We start from the raw sequence: 25,194 nt of genomic DNA, 5'->3' as shown, positions 1-25,194 counted from the left end.
ATAAAGTTGCCCGCCCCATTTTTCACACCTTGAAACACAATAAGATGACAAAAAAAATTGTTGCAAGTATTAAAGGACAACCGACGCCTCTGGACAAGTTGTGTCCATAATTTGTAAAATCACTTCAAATGACTTCTACTGAGCGTATTTTACAAAGATTCCACCGCATATAGCTAGATTTGACGTTTTAAGACTCGCGCTGAACATTCAGGAAGTCTTGTTTTCGAGTTGCTGACGATTCCTGACGTGATGTCACGTCAGGAACGTGCATTTTGGGTACTTTGTTTGGTCTGAAAACTTAGTGTTGATGGCAAAATGAGAAGGAAAACACATAAATAATGCGATGGTGAATCGTCGTGTGTTGCACCAAGACTACTATTTGATACTAGTTGACACAAATTCCCAGCAGACAAATCAGCCCATTTCCAACGGAGCTTGGCCGCCATCTTTTGCATTTTCTGGGTGCTACATTGCTGGCTCGAATTGATATGGGAGGACTCCTTTAATCGATTGCAAACATGTATGCTTTCCTCTTCAGAACTATTTGAATCATATTCATAACTGGATGAGTAACAAGAAAGCATCTTCTCCGAATCTGAAGCCATTGTTTTGATTCTTGAGCAAGGCAAGACGTTTTGGTGTGACGTCACGAACAAGGGGGCGGGACTTTCTGAAACGGGCCACTTCCGGTTTCATTTTGAAGTAGTTTTTGGACACTTTAAGTCGTTTTTCATTTGACTAAAAATATCAGTCTGTGTGCTTTGGGTATTTTAGATGCTATAAAATGTTTTTCTGATGTCAGTTAGGAAACAAAAAAATGGTGTCGGTTGTCCTTTAAGGATTTTTTTTTTTATTAAGGATGTACCTACCACAAATGCTCCCTTTTAATTTATGGTAAAAATCCCTTGCTGATGATTTTGCTCCGATTGTCGTTTGTCCATACACTAATTTGCAACAGATTGTTTTCTTACAGGACAGTGACTTTTTTTAGGTATTCAATTACAGTGAGACCTTGGCTGACTAACTTAATTGGTTCCCAGACAGAGTGTGTAAGGCGAAAAGTGTGTATCCCCAAATAAATTTTCCCCATAGGAAACCATTAAAATGAGAATAATCCGTTCCCAGGTCTCCATAAAATATAATTTTCAAATAAATAAGCCTTAAAATTATACACACAACATACCTTATTCTATGTATAATAAATGTGCTATTGTATTGTAATGAAAGAAATACCCTGCACTGTATAATAAAGTCACTTTATTTACATTTGTGATGGTCGTTGATGGCTCTTAATTGACACCTGTTTCTTTCTGACTTGTAAGATCTTACGAAACTGATCTTCTGAACTTATCATTCATCATGTTGATGATCCGCATAGCCTTTTTTGGTTGGAACTGTTCAATAAAAGCCTGCACATCAACTGTTGAATGGCCTGCTTCTGCTTGTCCTCTTGAAGACAAATCAAATCCTCTGTGTTGAGGACCTCATTATGGTCAGCAACAAGCTCCTCGATGTCATCTGCATCCACTTCGAGTCCCATAGGTGCTGGTAGAGATTTTATGACAACAAAAGGTGCGAGTCCGATGATTCCACGGACGCGGATTGAACATGAACACCAAACCACACGGTCTAACAGTGCCACAGTGGCGGACTAGTTTTCGTCACCACCTTTTTCTGAGTGCAGACGTGGTTTGTTATAGAGTGGAGTACTTTTGCTATATTACGGGATGGAAAATGACCCCACCACAGGCTAGTGTTAAGCCAAATAGGACACAAAAGAAAATGACGGTCGATCAGAAGAAGGAGATCATCGAAAAACACCAACGAGGTGTGCGTTTGTGTGACTTAGCGTCCCAGTACCACTACGCTACGTGTGGCTAAGGGTGTATCTGTGTTGTCAAAGCAACGGTCTCAGGCAATAATAATGCATTTTATTTTAAGCACCTTTCAAAGCTCTCAAGGACACTTTACAGTCACAGACAAGCATAGGTGCTATAATAAAATACATTATCATAAATAGAATACAATAAATAAAATACAATCAAATAGAAACAAGCGAAAGAGATACACAGAAAATGCAATTTTAAATAGGTGGCTTTTGAGATGGGATTTGAACGGGGCAAGAGAATCGAACAGGTTGAAAAACTTCTGTTGATTTGGATTAACGAAAAGCAGCTAGCAGGGGACAGTGTGTGAGGGTATTTTCACAGAGAAAGCACAGCCAATTCACTCGGATATCATCAAAAGGCAATTACATCAACGAACATCACAAAGGTCAATAAAACGACTTGATTATTCAGTACAGTTTATTTCTTTAATTACAATACCATAGCACAACGGGGAACAAGCCAGTGTCTTGTTGTGCCGGTCCCAAGCCCGGATAAATACAGAGGGTTGTGTCAGGAGGGGCATCCGACATAAAACATTTTGCCAAAACAAATATGCGAATCAAACCTCTGAATCCCATACCGGATCGGTCGAGGCCCGGGTTAACAACGGCCGCCATTGGTACTGTTGACCTTCAGGGTGCCAGTGGAAAATGGACTACTGTTGGTTGAAGAAGGAGAGGAGGGATGTGTGCCCAGAGGAAAAGAGAGAAATTGAACGCCAAGAGTATACAACTAAGAGTAGGAACTTTGAATGCAGGAACAATGACAGGTAAAGGTAGAGAGCTGGTTGACATGATGCAGAGAAGAAAGGTAGACATACTGTGTGTCCAGGAGACCAGGTGGAAAGGAAGCAAGGCTAGAAGCTTAGGGTCATGGTTTAAGTTGTTCTATCGTGGTGAAGACAGAAAGAGAAATGGAGTTATCTTGTGGTTATCTTAAAAGAGGAGTTTGTTAGGAATGTCTTAGAAGTAAAAAGAGTATCAGATAGAAAGATGAGTCTGAAGCTCGAAATTGAGGGTGTGATGTTCAATGTTGATTGTGGGTATGCTCCACAAGTAGGATGTGAGCTGACGGAGAAGGAGAAATTTTGGTTGGACTTTGATGAAGTCATACAGAATATCCCGAGAAGTGAGAGGGTTGTAATTGGTGGAGACTTCAATGGACATGTTGGCGCAGGAAACAAAGATGATGAGGAGGTGATGGGCAGGTTTGGACTCCAGGTGAGGAACGCTGAAGGACAGACGGTGGTTGACTTTGCTAAGAGAATGGAAATGGCTATTGTCAATACTTTCTTTCAGAAGAGACAGGAACATAGGGTGACCTATAAGAGTGGAGGCAGAAGTACACAGGTAGACTACATTTTGTGTCAACGGCGCCATCTAAAGGAAATCAGTGGTTGGTGAGAGTGTAGCCAGACAGCATAGGTTGGTGGTGTGTAGGATGACACTGGCAGTGAGGAAGATGAAGAACCCAAAGTCTGAAATGAGGACAAAATGGTGGAAGTTGAAAAAGGAAGTGTGTTGCATGACATTTAGGAAGGAGGTAAGACAAGCACTGGGTGGGCAAGAGGTCCTTCTAGATGACTGGCAAACTACAGCGAACATAATCAGAGACACAGGTCGGAAAGTACTTGGTGTATCGAGTGGAAGAAAGGTAGATAAGGAGACTTGGTGGTGGAATGGGGAGGTGCAGGAGTGTATAGAAAGAAAGAGGTTAGCAAAGAAGAAGTGGGACACTGAGAGGACGGACGAGAGTAGACAGCAGTACAAGGAGATGCAGCGCACGGTTAAAGTAAAGGTGGCAAAAAGAGTAGAAGACGTGACTGTTGTGGACCAAGACGTAGCAAACATTAGCAAAGATGAAGTGAGGAGGGCGCTGAAGAGGATGAAGGGGGGAAAGGCACTCGGGCCTGATGATTTACCAATCGAGGTATGGAAGTGTCTTGGAGAGGTGGCGGTGGTGTTCCAGACTGGGTTATTCAACAAGATCTTAGATGGTGAATGGATGCCTGAAGAATGGAGACAAAGTGTACTCGTGCCCATTTTTAAGAACAAAGGAGATGTGCAGAGTTGTACGAATTAGAGAGGAATAAAGTTGATGAGCCACACAATGAAACTCTGGGAAAGAGTAGTTGAAGCTAGACTAAGAACAGAAGTGAACATTTGTGAGCAGCAGTATGGCTTCATGCCCAAAAAGAGTAGGACAGATGCAGTGTTTGCTTTAAGAATGCTGATAGAGAAGTACAGAGAAGGTCAGAAGGAATTGCATTGTGTCTTTGTAGATCTGGAGAAACCGTATGACAGGGTGCCCAGAGAAGAGCTGTGGCAGGCATTGCATGAGGAAGTCTGGAGTGACGGAAAAGTATGTCAGAGCGGTACAAGACATGTATCACGACTGTAAGACAGTTGTGAGGTGTGCTGTCGGTATGACTGAGGAATTCAAGGTGGAGGTGGGACTCCACCAGGGGTCAGCTCTGAGCCCCTTCTTATTTGCTTTGGTGATGGACAGGCTGACAGACGATGTTAGACTAGAATCTCCTTGGACCATGATGTTTGCAGATGACATTGTGATCTGTAGCGAGAACAGGGAACAGGTGGCGGAGAAACTAGAGAGAAGGAGAGGAATGAAGATCAGTCGCAGCAAGACGGAATATATGTGTGCGAATGAGAGGGATCCAAGTGCAAGAGTGATGCTACAGGGAGAAGAGATAAAGAAGGTGGAGGATTTTAAGTACTTGGGGTCAACTATCCAGAGCGATGGAGAGTGTGGAAAAGACGTGAAGAAGCGTGTCCAGGCAGGCTGGAGAAAAATGTCAGGTGTGATGTGTGATAGAAGGGTTTCAGCTAGGATGAAAGGAAAAGTGTATAAAACAGTGGTGAGACCAGCCATGATGTTTGGACTGGAGACAGTGCACTGAAGAAAAGACAGGAAGCAGAGCTGGAGGTAGCAGAGCTGAAGATGTTGAGGTTTTCTTTGGGAGTGACCAGGTTGGATAGGATCAGGAATGAGTACATTAGTGGTAGAACTCATATTAGAGGCTTTGGAGAGAAAGTCAGAGAGGCCAGACTGAGATGGTTTGGACATGTCCAGAGGAGAGAGAACGACTATATCGGGAGAAGGATGCTGAATCATGAACTGCCAGGCAGAAGACCGAGAGGAAGACTGAAAAGGAGGTCAATGGATGTGGTCAAAGAGGACATGAAGGTCGCTGGTGTGAGAGAAGAGGAGGCACAAAACCGGGTTAGATGGAGGACATTGATTCACTGTGGCGACCCCTGAAGGGAAAAGCAGAAGACCATAGCACATTTATGAGACATAAAATAAGGTATATTTTGTGTAGTTTTAGGGCTTATTTAGTAGAAAACTATGTCTTATGGGGACCTGGGAACAATTAAGTTCGTAAGTTGAGGTATGAGTGGATGTGATTTGATTTCTTTCTGACTGTCCAATTCAATATATAAAGTACAAATTACTGATGATGTTTTTACTGTTATCTTGTTATTTTACGTTGAAATGTCAGTCAAGCTTTCCATAAACTCGCCAACCTTTTTAAAAGCGTGAGGGAAACAAAAGTCGCGTCGTTTATCGCGAGAACACGTTTGTCGCGATGTGGGTAAATAATATTCAGCCGGTTCCGAGCTAGCAACACCAAGCTCGAGCAGTCGTTCCCCTCCACATCCGGTCAGGTCTTTTCAATATAAAGGCATCGCAGCTATTACCACATATTGACAGAGGTCTCGCGCGTGCGCCTTTGCGCAGCTTCCGGCTTTTGTTTTTGACACATGCGCACACGAGCAACCCGGCAGTTCGAAAACACCGCGAGGGGAAACAAGTAAAAGGTAAGTTTTAACACTTGAATAATGCTCCTAATGTCCACCAATCGTCCTTTTAGAAAACTGAAAAGCGAGTTTGGCGAACTTTGCCAGACATTCTTTTCTGCGACCGTTTTATTTACTAAATGCGTTATCCCGACGCTCTTGCGTTCCGTCTTTCGACGGGCAGTCGTGAAAGTTAAATTGTTTGTCATTAATAGTCGGCGTACACGAAATCCGATGAAAGCACAACTACGGTTGTCGCCTTGGTCAGTGTAGAGTAATATCCCCCCCCCCCCCCAAAAAAAAAAAAATCGAATAACTTGGGATATTTTTTATCCTTCGTGATAACACACATGCATTTCTTTAAACCTGCACAGTTCCACAGAATCTTCTTTTCCTTTGGGCTTTTCCCTTCAAGGGGCCGCCACAACAAATCAGTGTTCTCCATCTTCAGAGTTTTGATTGGCATGTTTGTTTTTGCCAAGCTTTGACGTCTGATGCTCTTCCTGACACAACCGTCTGTATTTATCAGGGACAAGAAGACACTGACCTGTGTCACTTTGTGGCTACAGAACAAGCAACTCTGAACTTAACAAAGATTAAGATGCTCAGGAAAAGGCTCCCAAACACGAAGTTGTCATCAGCACAGCAGCAGTCAAGCAAAGCAAAACTATACCTGAAAAGCCCAAGCTTGATACCCAAAAACCCTTAAACCTGAAACCCTTAAAATCCTAAACCTGAAACCCAAAAAATCTAAGCCTAAATCTGAAACCCCTAAAACCCTAAGCCTGAAAAGCCGAAATCTGAAACCTCTAAAACCCTAAGCCTGCAAAGCCTAAGCCTGAAACCCTGAAACCCCTAAGCCTGAAACCCAAAAACCCTAAACCTGAAACCCCCCCAAAAAACTAAGCCTGAAACCCAAAAAACCTAATCCTAAACCTGAAAAGCCTCAGCCTGAAACCCCTAAAACTCTAAGCTTTAAAGGACAACCGACATCTCCGGACACGTTGTGTCCATAATTTGTAAAATGGCTTCAAATAACTTCTACTGAGCGTATTTTACAAAGATTACACCGCCAATAGCTATATTTTACGTTTTAAGACTTGCGCTGAATATTCCGGAAGTCTTGTTTTTGAGTTGGTGATGAGTCCTCACCCTACGTCACTGAAGGAACGCCCCTCAGCGAGAAAGGACATACCTTGCATCACCTCAATGCATTTTGCAATACTTTGTTTCGTCTGAAAACTTCGTGTTGATGGCGAAATAAGAAGGAAAACACATAAATAATGCGATGGTGAATCCTTGTGTGTGTCACCGAGCATCTATTTGATATTCACTGACAAAAATTGTAAGGAATTAATCAGCCTGTTTCCACTGAGCTTTCCACGGAGCTATGTCGCCCTCTTCTGCCTCTTTTCGGTGCTACATTTCCCCCCTCAAAATGACACGGAATACATTTTTTAATCGATTGCAAAAATGTATGCTTTCCTCTTCAGAACTATTTGAATCATATTCATAACTGGATGAGTAACAAGATTCTCCGAATCTGAAGCCATTGTTTTGATTCTAGAGCAAGGCAAGACATCTTACCGTGACACCACGAATATGGGGGCGGGACCTTCTGAAACTGGCCACTTCCGGTTTCAAATTGAAGTACTTTTTACACACTTTAAGTCATTTTTATTGCTGTTTTGCATTTGACTAAAATATCATACTGCGTGCTGGCTGACCGGCTATCTAGCTAGCTATCTATTAGGTATATAGCTATCTAGCTGGCTGGCTAGCTAACTAGTTATTAGCTATCTATTGGCTACCTAGCTTGCTTTCCATCTATTTAAGTCACTTCCGGGTTGAGTGAACGCTGGCGCATGTGGCTGCCGCCGCTCACCCACTGAAAAATTGATCCTGTGACTGTAAAGTGACCTTGAGAGTTTTGAAAGGCGCTTAGAAATCAAATGTACAGTGGGGTCTTGGATTACGAACTTAATTGGTTCCGAGACAAAGTATGTAAGGCAAAAAGTGTGTATCCCAAACATTAATTTCCCATAGGAAACCATTAAAACGAGAATAATCCGTTCCCAGGTCTCCATGAAATATAATTTTCAACTAAATAAGCCTTAAAACTACACACAATGTACTTTATAAAGTCAGTTTATTTACATTTGTGATGGTTGTTGATGGCTCTTAATTGACACCTGTTGCTTTCTGACTTGAAAGGTCTTACGAAACTGAGGCATCACATATCATTCATCATGTTGATGATTCTCATAGATATCGATAAGGGTTCCCCCTTCTTCTTTCCCCCTTCCCCCTTCTAGAGAAAGGAAAACATATAGACAAACAGATGTATTTTAGATTATACCCGGGAGAGACCACGCCATGTATCTATGGCCTGCCAAAAATACATAAAGAAGGGTTCCCCCTCCGACCCATTGTTTGTAGCATTGACTCCTCTACATACAATGTAGCCAAATATTTAAAAACTATTTTAGCTCCATTGGTTGGTAACACAGAATACCACGTAGAGAACACCACAGGGTTTGTAGAGAGGATCAAAGACCTCATATTGGAACCTGAGGAAACTTTGGCATCATACGATGTGACTTCTCTCTTTACATCTGTCCCAACCCCAGCAGCAGTCTCAGTGGTGAGGACGAGGCTGCTGGCGGATGTTTCTCTGCATGAAAGAACCAAACTGAAACCGGATCACATCTGCCAATTATTAGAAATCTGCCTTAATACTACGTATTTTCAATTTCGGGAAAAATTTTATAAACAAATCCATGGTTGTGCTATGGGCTCACCAGTTTCACCCATAGTGGCTAATCTTTACATGGAAGAGATGGAGAAACAGGCCCTCACATCCTTCCCAGGGACAAAACCTAGACACTGGTTTAGATATGTGGACGATACTTTTGTCATAATTAAGAAACAAGAAATTCAATCCTTCACAGATCATCTCAACTCTGTAGACTTCAACATTAAATTTACTCGTGAGGACATTCAAGAGAACCAACTAGCCTTCTTGGATTGTAAAGTAATTATAAAAGAGGACAGAGCGCTAAAAACAGAAGTCTTTAGGAAGGCTACGCACACTGACCAATACTTACTTTTTGACTCTAACCACCCTTTACAACATAAACTAGGAGTTATCAGAACCCTCCAGCATAGGGCTAAACTAATACCAACTAGCACTGAAGGTAGAGAAAAGGAGTCAAAACATATCAGGAGAGCACTCACTAACTGTGGGTACCCTCAGTGGTCATTCAACAAATGTCAGAAAGAAAGAATAGCGAACGAAACCAATAATTCTCAAGATTCTAAAAGGAGAGGAGTAGCAGTACCGTACATTGCAGGAGTTTCTGAAAAATTACAAAGAGTCCTTTGGCAACATAAAATTCCTACTTATTTCAAACCGATAAACACGTTAAGGCAAAAATTAGTGCATCCAAAAGATAGGCTACCAAATGAAAAACAAAGTAATGTAGTTTATTCCATACATTGTAAGAATGAAAATTGTAAAGAGCAGTACATTGGGGAGACTCAACAAATTCTCAAAAAAAGACTTTATCAACATCGCAGGGATAATACTAGTGGGCCTCAATCGGCAGTACATTTGCACCTAAAAGCTACTAACCACTCATTTGACGACAATGAGGTTAAAATCTTAGCGAAAGAACATAGATGGTTTGAAAGGGGGGTAAAAGAGGCGATTCTTATAAAACAACAAAACCCTTCATTAAACCGGTCTGGTGGTGTGAGGTTCAATTTGGATCGTTGTCTTTTCTGGATGGAACTGTTTAATAAAAGCCTGCACATCATTCCACTTGGCCAACATTGCCTTGATGCTCTCACTTGATGTTGTGTTGAGGACCTCTTTATGGTCAGCAACAACCCACGGCTTCTACCCGCGGCTGGTACACAACACTCGAACCAAAATATCCCAGCGGTGCCTCCAAAATGTTGCGCTCTCCACTATGGTAAGGGAGATGCGGTGGTGTACGTCCTGACTCAACTGTGAATTGTTTCGAATGCAGACGTATGCGCACAACAACTTCCTGTCCAACAATTTAAATCGGTCCGACACGAAACACTAAACAAAGCAGGCGTTCCTTGTTTAAATAAATATATATTTTAGATATACAGTTAAGTCTTGTTATATCGATATCGGTTACATCGATAGTACTGCTTATTACGATACTATTTCTATGACTGCGAGGAGAAAATGTACATGCCGCAGGATCGGATATATCGATAGTCCCGGTTATATCGATATTTTTTCGGACTCCCGAGAATATCGATATAACGAGACTTATATCATTTGTAAACTAATGTAACTATGCGAATGTTACCAAAATACTAAATAAGGTACTTTTTAACCTGTCACAATTACAGCAAAAGTATCGTTGAAGACGATTGTGGTGTATTAACCTCAACAGTTATATACAGGTTTTTTGGATGCACAGGCTAGCCGTACCTAGCGTTTGTCATCTACTGTGCAATGGTGTAAATGTTCAGCAAATCAGTGTCGTCCATCTTCAGAGGTTTGATCCGCATGCTTGTTTTGGCCAAGCTTTTACGTCGGATGCCCTTCCTGACACAACCCTCTGTATTATCCGGGCTTGGGACCGGCACGAGAAGTCTTATGTCCCTTTGTAGCTACAGAACAAGCAACTCGCACAGCAACATTCAAAAAAAGCAAAAGCTATACTCACCAATTATTATGATGATTATTAGATGTGTGTTTTTGTTTTCCTTGCAAGCCGCTGCCCTTGCCATGCCTGTTGTTGTGTTGGAGGAAGGGGCGGGGCCAGGTGGTCACCTGACCATCGTTCCAATCGCTGAAATCAGCACTGGCCGTGACTACAGACACCATTCGGTCAAGGTAAGGTCCTGGCAACCACTTGCAGTCTTTTCTGCCCCCTCCAAAAAAATGAATCGAGATCTGAGATACAGTGATACCTCGGCTTACGAACGCTTCAGCTCACAAACTTTTCACCTTACGAACATTAAATTCGCAAGAATCTAATCTTGGCATACGAACTAGTTTTCAGGAAACACACGGAACGCCACAATGTCTGGCGGGCTAGTTTTTAGCTGAAGAACACCAAACCACACGGCCGAACTGGAGCTAAGTGCTACGTGTGGCTAAGGGTGTTCTGTGTTGTCTAAGCAATGGTTTCAGGCAATGGAAGAGGTTGAAAGACTTCTTTTGATTTGGATTAATGAAAAGCAGCTAGCAGGGTACAGTGTGAGTGAGGGTATTATCGCAAAGAAAGCACGGCAACTTCACTCGGATATCATCAAGAGGCAACTACATCAACAACCATCACAAAGGTCAATAAAACCACTTTACGATACAGTACAGTTTATTTCTTTAATGACAATACAATAGCACATTTATTATACATAAAATAAGGTCTATTTTGTGTAGTTTTAAGGCGTATTTAGTAGAAAATGATGTTTTATGGGGACCTGGGAACGGATGATTCTCATTTTAATGGTTTCTCATTCGAACTAAATGTTTGGAAGATGAACTTTTCGCCTTTCACACACTTTCTGGGAACCAATTAAGTTCGTAAGCTGAGGTATCACTGTAATGATAAACTATTTTGTGGCTGCACACGTCCAGGGCCGAGTGGTCCACAAAGGGCCGCTGGTGTCGTCGCCGAGTCACGACTTTATTCTGAAGGTCGTCATTGAAGGTAGGAAGCTGGACTCGTGTCGGGACATCAGCTGGACTGACTTCCTTCCGCTTGTGCTCTTCGTCAGAAGAGAAGTCCGGACCCGAGGAGGCCTCGTCCATCAACGTGGTCCTGCTGGGGACGCTGGCCAGCGACTTCTGCCAGGCTGTCAACGAGGGGGTATGTCCCGTGGCCGGCGAGGGCACAAAGCAAAACCTGGTCTCCGTCTGGTGTTTCCCACCAGGACGTGGTGACGGTCTCGGGCTTCGCGTTGGGCAAATCTCCCACGGCGCGGCAGGACCGGCGTCATTGGTGCCACCTTCTGCTGTCGGGAGAAGAAGCCTTGATTGGCGTGAGGACTCCCGACCGCGTTCACGTTGTCCTCAAAAGCAAAGAAAATGGCTTTCATTGGAGATCAAACCAAAACTAAGGCAAGCCACCCGTGTGCGTTTTTGCGCTTCAGGTGTCTCGCCGCCGCCGCGCTAAGCTCGCATCTCCGCAAGGAGCCAAGAAGAAGGTTTCTGGCCCGCCGCCGTCTTCCTACGTCAAGCTTGGGGACCTAAAAGACGGAGACGTGGTCAATGTGTACGGCGTGGTGGTCTTCTTCAAAGAGCCCTTCAAGAGCCGCGGATCAGGTTGGAAATGAAACGGCGTTTGGTGCGTCGGTTGCCACGCACGCCATTGGCGAGGAGGCGACTTGCTGGACACGTTTCTGTCGCCTTTTGCGCAGATTTCTGCTCCAGCCTAAAGATCGTCGACCAGTCGGAGCAAAAAGTCATGTGCAGCATTTTCGCCGCCAAGCTGGAGAAGCACCCGCAAATCTCCCAGATCGGCGACATCGTGCGTTTGCGCAAAGTCAAGGTTTCGTATCGATCGAGGGGAATCGCATTTGGGTGTGGCCGTGATAGGACCAGGGCGTGTTTGGACCACGATGCATTTGGGCTACGACGTGTTTTGGCCACTGCGTGTTTGGGCTATGACGTGTTTGGGTCAAGGCGCATTTGGGCTACGACGTGTTTTGGCCACTGCGTGTTTGGGCTATGACGTGTTTGGGTCAAGGCGCATTTGGGCTACGACGTGTTTTGGCCACTGCGTGTTTGGGCTATGACGTGTTTGGGTCAAGGCGCATTTGGGCTACGACGTGTTTGGGCTACGACGCATTTGGGCCATGGCGCGTTTGAGCCACGACACGTTTGGGCCACGGCACGTTTGGGCCATGGCGCGTTTGGACTACGATGCTTTTGGGCCACAGCGTTTTAGGCTATGACGCATTTGGGCTACGCCGTGTTTGGGCTACGATGCATTTGGGCCATGGCGCGTTTGAGCCACGACACGTTTGGGCCACGACGCGTTTGGGCCACGGCGCGTTTGGGCCACGGCACGTTTGGGCCATGGCGCGTTTGGACTACGATGCTTTTGGGCCACAGCGTTTTAGGCTATGACGCATTTGGGCTACGCCGTGTTTGGGCCACGGCGCATTTGCGCTACGACGCATTTAGGCCATGGCGTGTTTGGGCCCCGGTGCCTTTGGGCCTGGGCGCTTTTGGGCCCCGGCACGTTTTGGCCTCTGCGCTTTTCGGCCTCAGTGCATGGCGTCACGTCCCGCCTGTCCGCAGGTTAAGCTGTACAACGGTAGCCTGACGCTAACCACCACCTTCGGCTTTTCCGCGCTGTCCTTCGACGGGGCGGAGTCGACCTTGGTGGAGGCGCGGGGCGGCGCCCCCTCCCTTCGCCTGACCGAGGAGGATCGTCGCATTGTGACGGAGCTGCGCTCCTGGGCGGCGGGCCAGGATCTGCTGTCCCCGCAGCCCGCCACCGTCTCGCTGGCCCACGTCCGGCCCCGGATGTTCTTTAACCTGGCCTGCCAGCTGCTGGCCAAAGCACCCGTCGACTCCACCTGCACCCTCCTCAGGGTAAGGCGGCCCCCGATGGAGTCAAGCGGTTTTCGGGAACGGGATTTAGTTCCGTCCCCCCTTCCCCTCTCATGCAGGTGTGGGACGCCACCCAATGTCCTCACGCTCTGCTGAAAGTGACGGTGGACCCCAAGGAGGTGGAGGGTCCGTCCTCTTTCGCCGAGGAGCACGAGAAGCTCATCGCCAACGTGCTGGTGTACGACAACCACGTGCTCTCCGCCCAGCACTTCAAGGTCACAATTCCCATGCAAAACATGGCAATCTGTCAATCAAAATTGCTATCATGAGAAAATGCATAATATGATGTCCCATTGAGACAACAAACATTGGGTCATTCCCAGTTTGTTGACATCATGTTGCTTCACTTGAGCTATTGAGCTTGCTATCTGGCTGGCTATCTCGCTATTAGCTAGCTGGCTTGCTCTCTAGCTTAATATTAGTTATTTATTAGCTCGCTAATCCCGCTATCGAGCGGGCTGCCTTGCTGGCTATCTATTTGCTATCTATTAGCTAGATGGCTAGCTCTCTAGCTGGCTATCTATTAGTTATTCATTAGCTAGCTAATATAACTATCTAGCTGGCTATCTAGATAGCTATCTAGCTGTCTATCTTGCTACATGTCTGATATCTATTTGCTATCTAGCTATCTGGCTGGCTATCTCGCTGGCTATCTATTAGCTAGCTGGCTTGCTCTCTAGCTTAATATTAGTTATTTATTAGCTCGCTAATCCCGCTATCGAGCGGGCTGCCTTGCTGGCTATCTATTTGCTATCTATTAGCTAGATGGCTAGATCTCTAGCTGGCTATCTATTAGTTATTCATTAGCTAGCTAATATAACTATCTAGCTGGCTATCTAGATAGCTATCTAGCTGTCTATCTTGCTACATGTCTGATATCTATTTGCTAACTAGCTATCTAGCTGGCTACCTAACTTGGTATCTATTTGCTATCTATTAGCTATAGATCTAACTCGCTATATATTGGTTATCTATTAGCTAGCTAATTTCTCTATCTAGTTGGCTATTTAGCTATCTATGTAGCTGGCTACCTTGCTACATATCTATTTGCTAACTAGCTATCTAGCTGGCTCCCTAACTAGCCATCTATTTGCTATCTATTAGCTATCTACCTAGCTGTCTGTTAGTTATTTATTAGTGAGCTAATTTTGCTATCTATCTGGCTATCTAGCTATCTATCTCGCTGGCTACCTTGCTACATATCTATTTGATATCTATTTGCTAACTAGCTATCTAGCTGGCTACCTAATTAGCTATCTATTTGCTATCTATTAGCAATCTAGCTATCTATTAGTTATCTATTAGCTAGCTAATCTAGCTATCTAGCTGGTTACCTTGCTACATATCTGATATCTATTTGCTATCTATTTGCTATCAATATTCTATCTATTATCTAGCTAGCTAGCTATTAGTTATCTATTAGATAGCTAATCTTGCTATCTATCTAGCTGCCTACTTTGCTACATATCTATATGATATCTATTTGCTAACGAGCTATCTAGCTGGCTACCTAACTAGCTATCTATTATCGATTGTTACTTCCGGGAGAGTGAACGCTTGAGCGAATGGCTGCTGCTGCTCACCCGCATAAAAAAAAAGTTCTTATCCCATGACTGTAAAGTGTCTCTGACAGTTTTGAAAGGCGCTTAGATATTAAATGTATTATTATTATCTATATGCTATCTTTTAGCTAGCTAGCTATCTATTAGTTATCTCTTAGCTAGCTAATCTAGCTATCTATCTTGCTGGCTACCTTTCTACATATCTATTTGATATTTATTTGATAACTAGCTATCTGTATGCTTTCTATTAGCTATCTATTAGTTATCTATTAGCAAGCTAATCTCGCTATCTAGCTGGCTCTCTAAAGTGCCTTGCAAAAGTATTTGGCCCCCTTGAATCTTGCAAACTTTCGCCACATTTCAGGCTTCAAACATAAAGATATGAAATTTAATTTTTTGGTCAAGAATCAACAACAAGTGGGACACAATCGTGAAATGGAACAACATTTATTGGATAATTTAAACTTAAAAAATAAAAATAAAAACTGAAAAGTGGGGCGTGCAATATTATTCGGCCCCTTTACTTTCAGCGCAACAAATTCACTCCAGAAGTTCAATGAGGATCTCCGAATAATCCATTGTTGTCCTAACAGACTGGTGATGATAAATAGAATCCAACTATGTGTAACCAAGTCTCCGTATAAATACACCTGCTCTGTCAAAGTCTCAGGGTTCTGTTCGAAGTGCAGAAAGCATCATGCAAACCAAGGAACACACCAGGCAGGTCCAAGATACTGTTGTGGAGAAGTTTAAAGGGCAAGCGACGTTACTTTTTTGTTTTTTAACTGACATCAGAAAAACGTTTTATAGCATCTAAAATAGCCAAAACACGCAGTATGATATTTTTATTCAAATGCAAAACACCAATAAAAATGACTTAGAGTGTCCAAAATCTGCAAAAAATTGAGCTGCGAATTGGGCATTTTCAGAAAGTCCCGCCCCCAGTTCGTGACGTCACGCCAAGACGTCTTGCATTGCTGGAGAATAAAAACAATGGCTTCAGATTTGGAGAATATGCTTTCTTGTTACGCATCCAGTTATGAATATGATTCAAATAGTTCTGAAGAGGAAAGCATACATGTTTGCAATCGATTAAAGTATTTATTCCGTGTCATTTTGAGGCAAACGGGGGGTGGGGGGGTCTCACCCAAAAAGAGGCAAGAAAATGGCCACCGAGCTGTGAGGAATGAATCAGCCCATTTCCACATGCTGATACTTTCTTCCATGGAGCTTGGACTCCCTCTGCTGGCGGCCTTTGGGTGTAACACATGGTTTAAAAAAAACTGTACAGCAAAATACATTGACATGATGGAAAGACACTACAATGCGTCTTTTTTACGGTCAGGAGGTGGTCCCTTTCTGACGTCACGTAAGGACTCGTCACCAACTCAAAAACAAGACTTACTGAATGTTCAGCGCGAGTCTTAAAACGTAAAATATAGCTATATGCGGTGGAAACTTATTAAAATACGCCCAGTAGAAGTCATTTGAAGCCATTTTGCAAATTATGGACACAACCTGTCCGGAGACGTCGGTTGTCCCTTAAAGCCGGATTTGGATACAAAATGATTTCCCAAGCTTTAAACATCTCAAGGAGCACTGTGCAAGCCATCATATTGAAATGGAAGGTGAATCAGACCACAGCAAATCTACCAAGACCAGGCCGTCCCTCCAAATTTTCTTCTCAAACAAGGAGAAATCCGATCAGAGATGCAGCCAAGAGGTCGCTGATCACTCTGGATGAACTGCAGAGATCTACAGCTGAGGCGGGAGAGTCTGTCCATAGGACAACAATCAAGTACACTGCACAAATCCTCGCTATCTAGCTGGCTATCTAGCTATCTATCTAGCTGGTTACCTTGCTACATATCTATTTGCTAATGAGCTATCTAGCTGGCTATCTAGCTATCTATCTAGCTGGTTACCTTGCTACATATCTATTTGCTAATGAGCTATCTAGCTGGCTACCTAACTAGATATCTATTTGCTATCTATTAGCTATCTAGCTAGCTATCTATTAGCTAGCTAATCTCGCTATCTAGCTGGCTATCTAGCTGGCTACCTTGCTACATATCTATTTGATATCTATTTGCTAACTAGCTATCTAGCTGGCTACCTAACTTTCTATCTATGTGCTATCTATTAGCTATCTAGCTAGCTATCTATTGGCCAGCTAGCTAACTTTCTATCTATTTGAGTTATTTCAGTTTGAGTGAACGCTGGATTTGCCGAGGAGAAGCTTGGCCACCGCTGGTTTTTCACTCATCGTGTTGAAAATAAAACAAAAAAAAAACAAAATGGAGTCTTTTCGGCTCAAAACAAGAAGGAAGACATTGTGAAATCTTCAGAAGAAAACAGGCTTGTCCCCCAAATGTCCTTGTCGTCCTCCCACCCCCCGCGGCAGCCCGGCGACTTTGTGATGCTGTCCAACCTGCACGCCATCCCGGCTTCCGTCAAGATCCCCGGGCGAAGCGGCGCGCAGGCCGAGGAGCTCCACCATCTCTCCTTTCAACTCCACGGCGGCACGGCGTACAACAGGGGCATCCGCCCGCTGCCCGACGACAACCCCGACCTTCCTGAGCTCATCAGGTGACCTGAACGCCCCCCCCCCCCCTAAGACACGCCCCTCCCCCCCCCCCCTTCCCGTCGCCACGGCGTCGAGCGTCTGTGCTTTTGCGCTCAGAGTTACGCGACTGTTCTACGAAAACCTGGATTGGTCGCATCCCCAACTGCACGACTCGGCCATGTTGGAAACATGCCACGCGCCTCCGCCATCTCCAGGTAAGCGTACGACTTTTCTCGGAACACTTGAACTTTGGATACAAAATGATTTCCCAAGCTTTAAACATCTCAAGGAGCACTGTGCAAGCCATCATATTGAAATGGAAGGTGAATCAGACCACAGCAAATCTACCAAGACCAGGCCGTCCCTCCAAATTTTCTTCTCAAACAAGGAGAAATCCGATCAGAGATGCAGCCAAGAGGTCGCTGATCACTCTGGATGAACTGCAGAGATCTACAGCTGAGGCGGGAGAGTCTGTCCATAGGACAACAATCAAGTACACTGCACAAATCTGGCCTTTATGGTAGAGTGGCAAGAAGAAAGCCATAAAAAGTCTTGTTTAAAGTTTACCACAAGCCACCTGGGAGACACACCAAAGATGTGGAAGAAGGTGCTCTGAACACACCATCCCCACTGTCAAATATGGTGGTGGCAGCATCATGTTTTGGGCCTGTTTTTCTTCAGCAGGAACAGGGAAGATGGTTGGAGCCAAACACAGGAACATTTCTGAAATGCTGGTATCTGCACAAGGCCTGAGAATGTGACGGAGATTTATCTTCCAACAGGACAATGATCCAAAACATAAAGCCAAATCTACAATGGAACGGTTCAAAAATAAACGCTATAAATCCAGGTGTGAGAATGACCAAGTCAAAGTCCAGACCTGAATCCAATTGAGATTCTGTGGAAAGAGCTGAAGACGTTTTGCATGTTTTGCAAGGAAGAATGGGCAAGAATGTCAGTCTCTCGATGTGTAAAACTGATCGAAACATTCTCCAAGCGACTTGCAGCTGTAATTGGAGCAAAAGGTGGCGCAACCAAGTATTAAAGCACAACCGACGTCTCCGGACAAGTGTCCATAATTTGTAAAATGGCTTCAAATGACTTATATTGAGCGTATTTTAATAAGATTCCCCCGCATATAGCTATATTTTACGTTTTAAGACTCGCGCTGAATATTCGGGAAGTCTTGTTTTCGAGTTGGTGACGAGTCCGTACGTGACGTCACTAAAGGAACGCCCCACACCGAAAAAAAGACACATTGTAGCAGTCCTTCCATCACGTCAATGTATTTTGCTGTATTGTTTGGTCTGAAAACTTTGTGTTGCACCCAAAAGCTGCCAGAAGAGGGTGTCCAAGCTCCATATAAGGAATTTATCAGCCTGTGGTAACGGAGGTGGCCACAGGAGGTCGCCATTTTATTCCTCTTTTTTAGGGGTGAGAGATTTTCCCCCAATGTTGCCGCAAAATAGCACATGTAATTTTGTAATCGATTGCAAACAAGTATGCTTTCCTCTTCAGAACTATTTGAATCATATTCATAACTGGATGTGTAACAAGAAAGCATATTCTCCGAATCTGAAGCCATTGTTTTGATTCTAGAGAAAGGCAAGACATCTTGGCGTGATGTCACGAACTGGGGGCGGGACTTTCTGAAAATTCCCAATTCGCAGCTCAATTTTTTTGGCAGATTTTGGACACTTTAAATCATTTTTATTGGTGTTTTGCAATCGAATAAAAATATCATACTGCGTGTTTTGGCTATTTTAGATGCTATAAAACGTTTTTCTGATGTCAGTTAAGAAACAAAAAAGTGACGTCGGTTGTCCTTCAAAGCAAGCAATAATATTGCACGCCCCACTTTTCAGTTTTTTATTTGTTAAAAAAGTTTAAATTATCCAATCCAGTTTGTTCCACTTCACGATTGTGTCCCACTTGTTGTTGATTCTTGACAAAAAAATAAAACTTCATATCTTTATGTTTGAAGCCTGAAATGTGTTGAAAGGTTGCAAGGTTCAAGGGGGGGCGAATACTTTTGCAAGGCTATCAAGCTGGCTACCGTGCTACATAAATATTTGCTAACTAGCTATCTAGCTGCCTACCTAACTAGCTATCTATTTGCGATCTATTAGCTTTCTAGCTAGATAGCTATCTATTAGTTATCTATTAGCTAACTTTACTTTGCTGACAAAGTTTCTTGGATAAGAAGCGAAACGTCCGACACCTTCAAGGAAGTACAGATGACGGCTGAAGAAACCTTTTCATTGATATTAGCTAGCTAATCTCGCTATCTAGCTGGCTATCTAGCTTGTTACCTTGCTACATATCTATTTGCTAATGAGCTATCTAGCTGGCTACCTAACTAGATATCTATATTCTATCTATTAGCTATCTAGCTAGCTAGCTATCTATTAGTTATCTATTAGCTAGCTAATCTCGCTATCTAGCTGGCTACCTTGCTACATATCTATTTGATATCTATTTGCTAACTAGCTATCTAGCTGGCTACCTAACTTGCTATCTATGTGCTATCTATTAGCTATCTAGCTAGCTATCTATTAGTTATCTATTGGCCATCTATTTGAGTTATTCCAGTTTGAGTGAACGCTGGATTTGCCGAGGAGAAGCTTGGCCACCGCTGGTTTTTCACTCATCGTGTTGAAAATAAAACAAAAAAAAACAAAATGGAGTCTTTTCGGCTCAAAACAAGAAGGAAGACATTGTGAAATCTTCAGAAGAAAACAGGCTTGTCCCCCAAAAGTCCTTCTCGTCCTACCCCCCCCGCGGCAGCCCGGTGACTTTGTGATGCTGTCCAACCTGCACGCCATCCCGGCTTCCGTCAAGATCCCCGGGCGAAGCGGCGCGCAGGCCGAGGAGCTCCACCATCTCTCCTTTCAACTCCACGGCGGCACGGCGTACAACAGGGGCATCCGCCCGCTGCCCGACGACAACCCCGACCTTCCTGAGCTCATCAGGTGACCTGAACGCCCCCCCCCCCCCTAAGACACGTTCCCTCCCCCCCCCTTCCCGCCGCCACGGCGTCGAGCGTCTGTGCTTTTGCGCTCAGAGTTACGCGACTGTTCTACGAAAACCTGGATTGGTCGCATCCCCAACTGCACGACTCGGCCATGTTGGAAACATGCCACGCGCCTCCGCCATCTCCAGGTAAGCGTACGACTTTTCTCGGAACACTTGAACAATGACATTCCGTCTAAAAAACATTTTCTTCTCTTGAGTCAAGAGAAATCACATTTCAAAGCGAAAATAGCTCTTTTTTTGTGTATTGTGCGGTCAATACTTGATTTTTTTTAACATATTTCCCGACAGGCGTCCAAATTGAGGCCCGGGGGCCAAATCTGGCCCGCCACTTAATTTTATTCGGCCCGCGAAAGCAAATCAAAATTGTGAAATTCCTTGATACTTGCTCAAGTCTGAACCAAAATTGAAAATTGTCGTGTATAAGCCACAATAAATTCAGTGAGACCTCAGCTTACGAACGCTTTAGCTCACAAACTTATCGCCTCACGAACCTTAAATTCGTGAGTATATAGTCTTGGCTAACCACACGGTCGAACAGCGGCACGGTGGCTGGCGGACTAGTTTTTGTCACCCCCGTTCTTTGAGTGCAGACGTGGTTTGCTATTAAGTGGAGTACTTTTGCTATTATGGGACCGAAAAAGACCCCACTACAGGCTAGTTTTAAGCCAAAGAGGACACAAAAGAAAATGATGGTTGAACAGAAGGAGGAGATCATTGAAATACACCAACGAGGTTTGTGTGACTTAGCGTCCCAGTAGTAGCTAAGTTGCTACATGTGGCTAAGGGTGTTTCTGTGTTGTCTAAGCAACGGTCTCAGGCAATTACAAGAGGTTGAAAAACTTCTGTTGATTTAGATTAACGAAAAGCAGCGAGCAGGGGACATTGTGAGTGAGGGTATTATCGCCCGGAATAACACAAATAGATAGAAAGCTAGCTAGCAAGCTAAAAGCAGTATTTTTAAAGGATAAGGTAATGCACATCGAAAAGTACAATAGTAATAATAATAATAATAATAATACATTTTATTTATAAGCGCCTTTCAAAACTATCAATGATGTTTATGGGATGTGGTAAATGGATCCTATAGTAGAAAGGAGTCTCAGCGCAGAGCGCCAATGCGTACGAGGTCCTGTCGCAGCTTGGAATTGAAGCGGATTTACGTGAGACAGGAGATGTGAGACAATCTCTTTTTATCAATGGATGCTAGAGCTTCGTGTTTACTTTCTACATTTAGCTTGTAGCCGATGTGCACATTTTACCATGACGTCCCTGATCCACTGGTGAAAAGGATACTTTGATCCTCTCTTCTTTCATCTCAAACTGAATGGTGCACGAACAAAGGTCAATCAAACCACTTGATTATACAGTGCAGTTTATTTCTCTAATTACAGTACAATACACATTGTTAGACATAAAATAAGGTATATTTTGCGTAGTTTTTAGGCTTATTTAGTAGAAAAATATGTTTTATGGGGACCTGGGAACGGATTATTCTCATTTTAATGTTTTCTTATGGGAAATAATGTTTGGCAGATGAACCTTTCGCCTTACACGTACTTTCTGGGAACCAATTAAGTTCATAAACTGAGGTATCACTACAGTTTATTTCTTTCATTCCAATACAATAGCACATTTTTATACATAAAATAAGGTGTATTTTGCGTAGTTTTAATGCTTATTTAGTAGAAAATGATGTTTTATGGGGACATGGGAACGGATTATTCTCATTTTAATGTTTTCTTATGGGAAATAATGTTTGGCAGATGAACCTTTCGCCTGACACGCACTTCTGGGAACCAATTAAATTCGTAAGCTGAAGTATCACTGTATGTATATGTATGCCGCCCCCTGGTGGCCACAACATGCTTTTGTCTCACTTTGCATTTGTCCAACTTGTAAGAAATATTGGATCACATCTTTTTGGAAGTATGATAACCGTGATGCCCCTCCCCTTTTTTCCCCATTTTAGGGGGTGGGGCTTCAGTTGAGTTCACCACAGGTATGAAACACAATCGTGCACGTACGATAGCGAGATTAGCAAGCTGATAAATAACCAATAGATAGATTGAATCCGGTTGATCCTCTTGAAGTCAGCGTCTTTGTTGTTGTTGTTGTCTTTCGTCCATTTTCTTCCATGTTTGCGCCGCGTTCCAGAGAGAAGGTGTCATCACGACGTCGGGCGCGTCGTCACCCTGGGCGAGCTGTCGCGGGCCAAGCCGGGCGGCGTCCATCACGTCCGAGCCCAGCTGCGATCCTACCAGCCTCGTCAACTCCACCGGGCGCTCAAACTCTACTGCAGCAAGTGCACCTCCATGTACGACGCGCACGTTAGCGTTAGCGCGCCGGCTGAGCTTTTTCATTGGTTGCCCCCGCCACCCTCGCCCACAGGCAGGACGTTCCCAACGACAAGCGATTGGCGAGCGTGTTCGCCGAGGGCTACGCCGACGACCTGAGCGCCGCCTCCGCCCTCCCGCCGCCTTGGTCCCTCTCGGGGCGGGTCTACCTGCCCGACTACGATCTGGCGGAGGGACCGCCCCCTCGCGTGATCACCGTGTACCAATCGGAGAGACTCGTGTCTCAGGGGAGGACCAAGGACATCATCTTCCTCACGGGTAACGTCAAGAAACGGGCCAGAATCCAGGTCGGAGCACGTGGACGGCTGGCAAGGTTGTTTTAGTGCGTGGGTGTCCAAGTCGAGGCCTGGGGGCCAAATCTGGCCCGCCACATGGTTTTACTCAGCCCGCAAAAGCAAATCAAACTTGTGACTGAGCTAGCTAGCTACCGACCTAGCTAGCGACCGAGCTAGCGACCTAGCTAGCGACCGAGCTAGCTAGATACCGACCTAGATAGCGACCGAGCTAGCTAGCGACCGAGCTAGCTAGCGACCGACCTAGCTAGCGACCGACCTAGCTAGCGACCTAGCTAGCGACCGAGCGAGCTAGCGACCGAGCTAGCTAACTAGTCATCGAGCCAGCTTGCTAGCAATTGAGCTAGCTAGCGATCGAGCTAGCTAGCGATCGAGCTCGATAGTTTGATCAAGCTAGCTAGCGAAATAATCTCGTTTTTTTCGGACAGCAAAAGCAAATCAAACTTGTGACCGAGCTAGCTAGCTACCGACCTAGCTAGCGACCGAGCTAGCTATATACCGACCTAGCTAGTGACCGAGCTAGCTAGTGACCGACCTAGCTAGCGTCCGAGCTAGCTAGCGACCGAGATAGCTAGCTAGCAATCGAGCTAGCTAGCGATCGAGCTCGATAGCTTGATCAAGCTCGCTAGCGACCGAACTTGCTAGTGACCAAGCTAGCTAGCAAAATAATAGTTTTTTTCGGCCAGCAAAAGCAAATCAAACTTGTGAAATTCCACGTTCATCTATCAAGCTAGCTAGCGATCGAGCTAGCTAGCGATGTATTTTTTAAATTGCTAGAGAGGAAGTGAAAATACATTTGAGGTTGCCGCTGCCCTTGCGATGTTTGGGCAGGTCCGATGCTCCAGGAAGCGCGTCACCTGGCCGCCACGTACCACAACGTGGTCCCCGTGCGCTCGGCGCCGGGATGTCACCCGACTCTGTTGGACCTCAGCGCGCCTTTCCTCTTCCGGGGCAGGAAGAGGTTCTACGGGTCAGGACGCCGAACGTCGCCACATCGCGCCCGCCTCGTCGTCTCAACGGCCGCTGGGTGTGTTTTCTTCTCAGGTGTAAGCGATGTTCTGAGGGCGCCGCCATCAGAGAACCCAAAACCGGCCCAGACGACATCCTGGACGAGAAAAGCATCGCGGAAGGTCGCTGTTCAGGTTGTCCTTTGTCCATCGTTGGCTTTCCGCGTCCGTCTCACCTATTCCGTCTCTTCCCGTTTTTTGTTTTGTGGCGCGCAGCGTTTGGCGTCCAGCTTCTCCAGTCGGTCCTGCTGCTCAAGTTCCACCTGCAGGACGCCAGCGACGCGCTGGACGTCTTCCTTTGGAGAGACGCCGAAACCTTTTTTGGCGTGTCGGCGGACGACGCCGCGGCCAGTCAGGAAGCTCAGGACCGAATCAGACAAACGCTGGACTCGCTGTGTCCGCCCGACGACGCCGTAGGCCGCCGTCCCTGGCTGGACTTGTGTTTGGCGTCGTACCGCGCTGGTAACGGCGACCAGTCGCAAAACTTCTACCAGATCTGTCACACCGGCGTCAAAAAAAGACAGTAAGACCTTTCAAAATAAGAGCTCAAACTTCCAAAATCGTTGATTGCCATCTTGGTTTTGCACTTGGAGTAAAAAAAAAAAAGTGACAAACAGGACATAAGAGAAAGTGCAAAAGTCTTGGGACACCAGTGCGCAGAGGCGGCGGCGGCGTTGATTTCGCTATCTCAGAGAGAAAAAGACCAAAATGTCTTTTGGACACAAACACGAAGTAAAGACATGAGTCGTGAGGACACTAATTGAAAAGTGCCGGAAACGGAATGGGGCTAGTTGGGGTTTAGCTTTATTATGATAAATACAGCAGGTAATGTGCATAAAAGTATCGGGACACACCGACATTTTATTTTGACCCCCTTGAACTTCTCTAGAAACAAAAACGCAAATACAAAAACTCTCCATCAGGAATACGTTTGTGTTTTTGCGGTTCATTGGACAGGAAGTACCCCGTTTGGCTTCGTTTTCCACTTGTGTGACAGGTGAAAATGTTCAAATCGGAAGTTGCTGCTGCTATTCAGTCAATAAAGTTGTCAAAAGTT

At 44.8% G+C, this 25,194-nt stretch overlaps 1 protein-coding gene across 1 annotated transcript; it reads left to right on the top strand.

Moving 5' to 3' along the window:
* Positions 1–5,668: 5,668 nt before the first annotated feature.
* On the top strand, positions 5,669–25,194 carry pot1 (protection of telomeres 1 homolog). The gene is made up of 20 exons (XM_088995968.1): positions 5,669–5,728; positions 10,468–10,589; positions 11,337–11,409; positions 11,477–11,568; positions 11,633–11,740; positions 11,852–12,023; positions 12,119–12,249; positions 13,005–13,301; positions 13,379–13,534; positions 17,286–17,470; positions 17,565–17,770; positions 18,129–18,204; positions 20,069–20,419; positions 20,512–20,609; positions 22,453–22,482; positions 22,638–22,797; positions 22,872–23,095; positions 23,962–24,100; positions 24,175–24,260; positions 24,354–25,194. Exons 2-20 carry the CDS (start codon positions 10,482–10,484, stop codon positions 24,662–24,664), a joined length of 3,003 nt encoding a protein of 1,000 aa, XP_088852094.1. The 5' UTR covers positions 5,669–5,728; positions 10,468–10,481; the 3' UTR covers positions 24,665–25,194.

The sequence above is a fragment of the Hippocampus bargibanti genome, linkage group LG05 (genome assembly GCF_051943395.1).
Source record: "Hippocampus bargibanti isolate YZ-2025 linkage group LG05, ASM5194339v1, whole genome shotgun sequence".
Classification (NCBI taxonomy): Eukaryota; Metazoa; Chordata; class Actinopteri; order Syngnathiformes; family Syngnathidae; genus Hippocampus; species Hippocampus bargibanti.
The sequence above is the reverse complement of the archived record's forward strand: the minus strand, read 5'-3'. Positions and strand labels throughout refer to the sequence as shown.

Bases quoted from the DNA above. Each gene is read 5' to 3' on its own strand.
- pot1 (XM_088995968.1), top strand. From the start codon at position 10,482: ATGCCTGTTGTTGTGTTGGAGGAAGGGGCGGGGCCAGGTGGTCACCTG. The intron at 10,590-11,336 runs GTAAGGTCCTGG...GCACACGTCCAG, and splicing joins ACAGACACCATTCGGTCAAG to GGCCGAGTGGTCCACAAAGG. The intron at 12,024-12,118 runs GTTGGAAATGAA...CCTTTTGCGCAG, and splicing joins CTTCAAGAGCCGCGGATCAG to ATTTCTGCTCCAGCCTAAAG.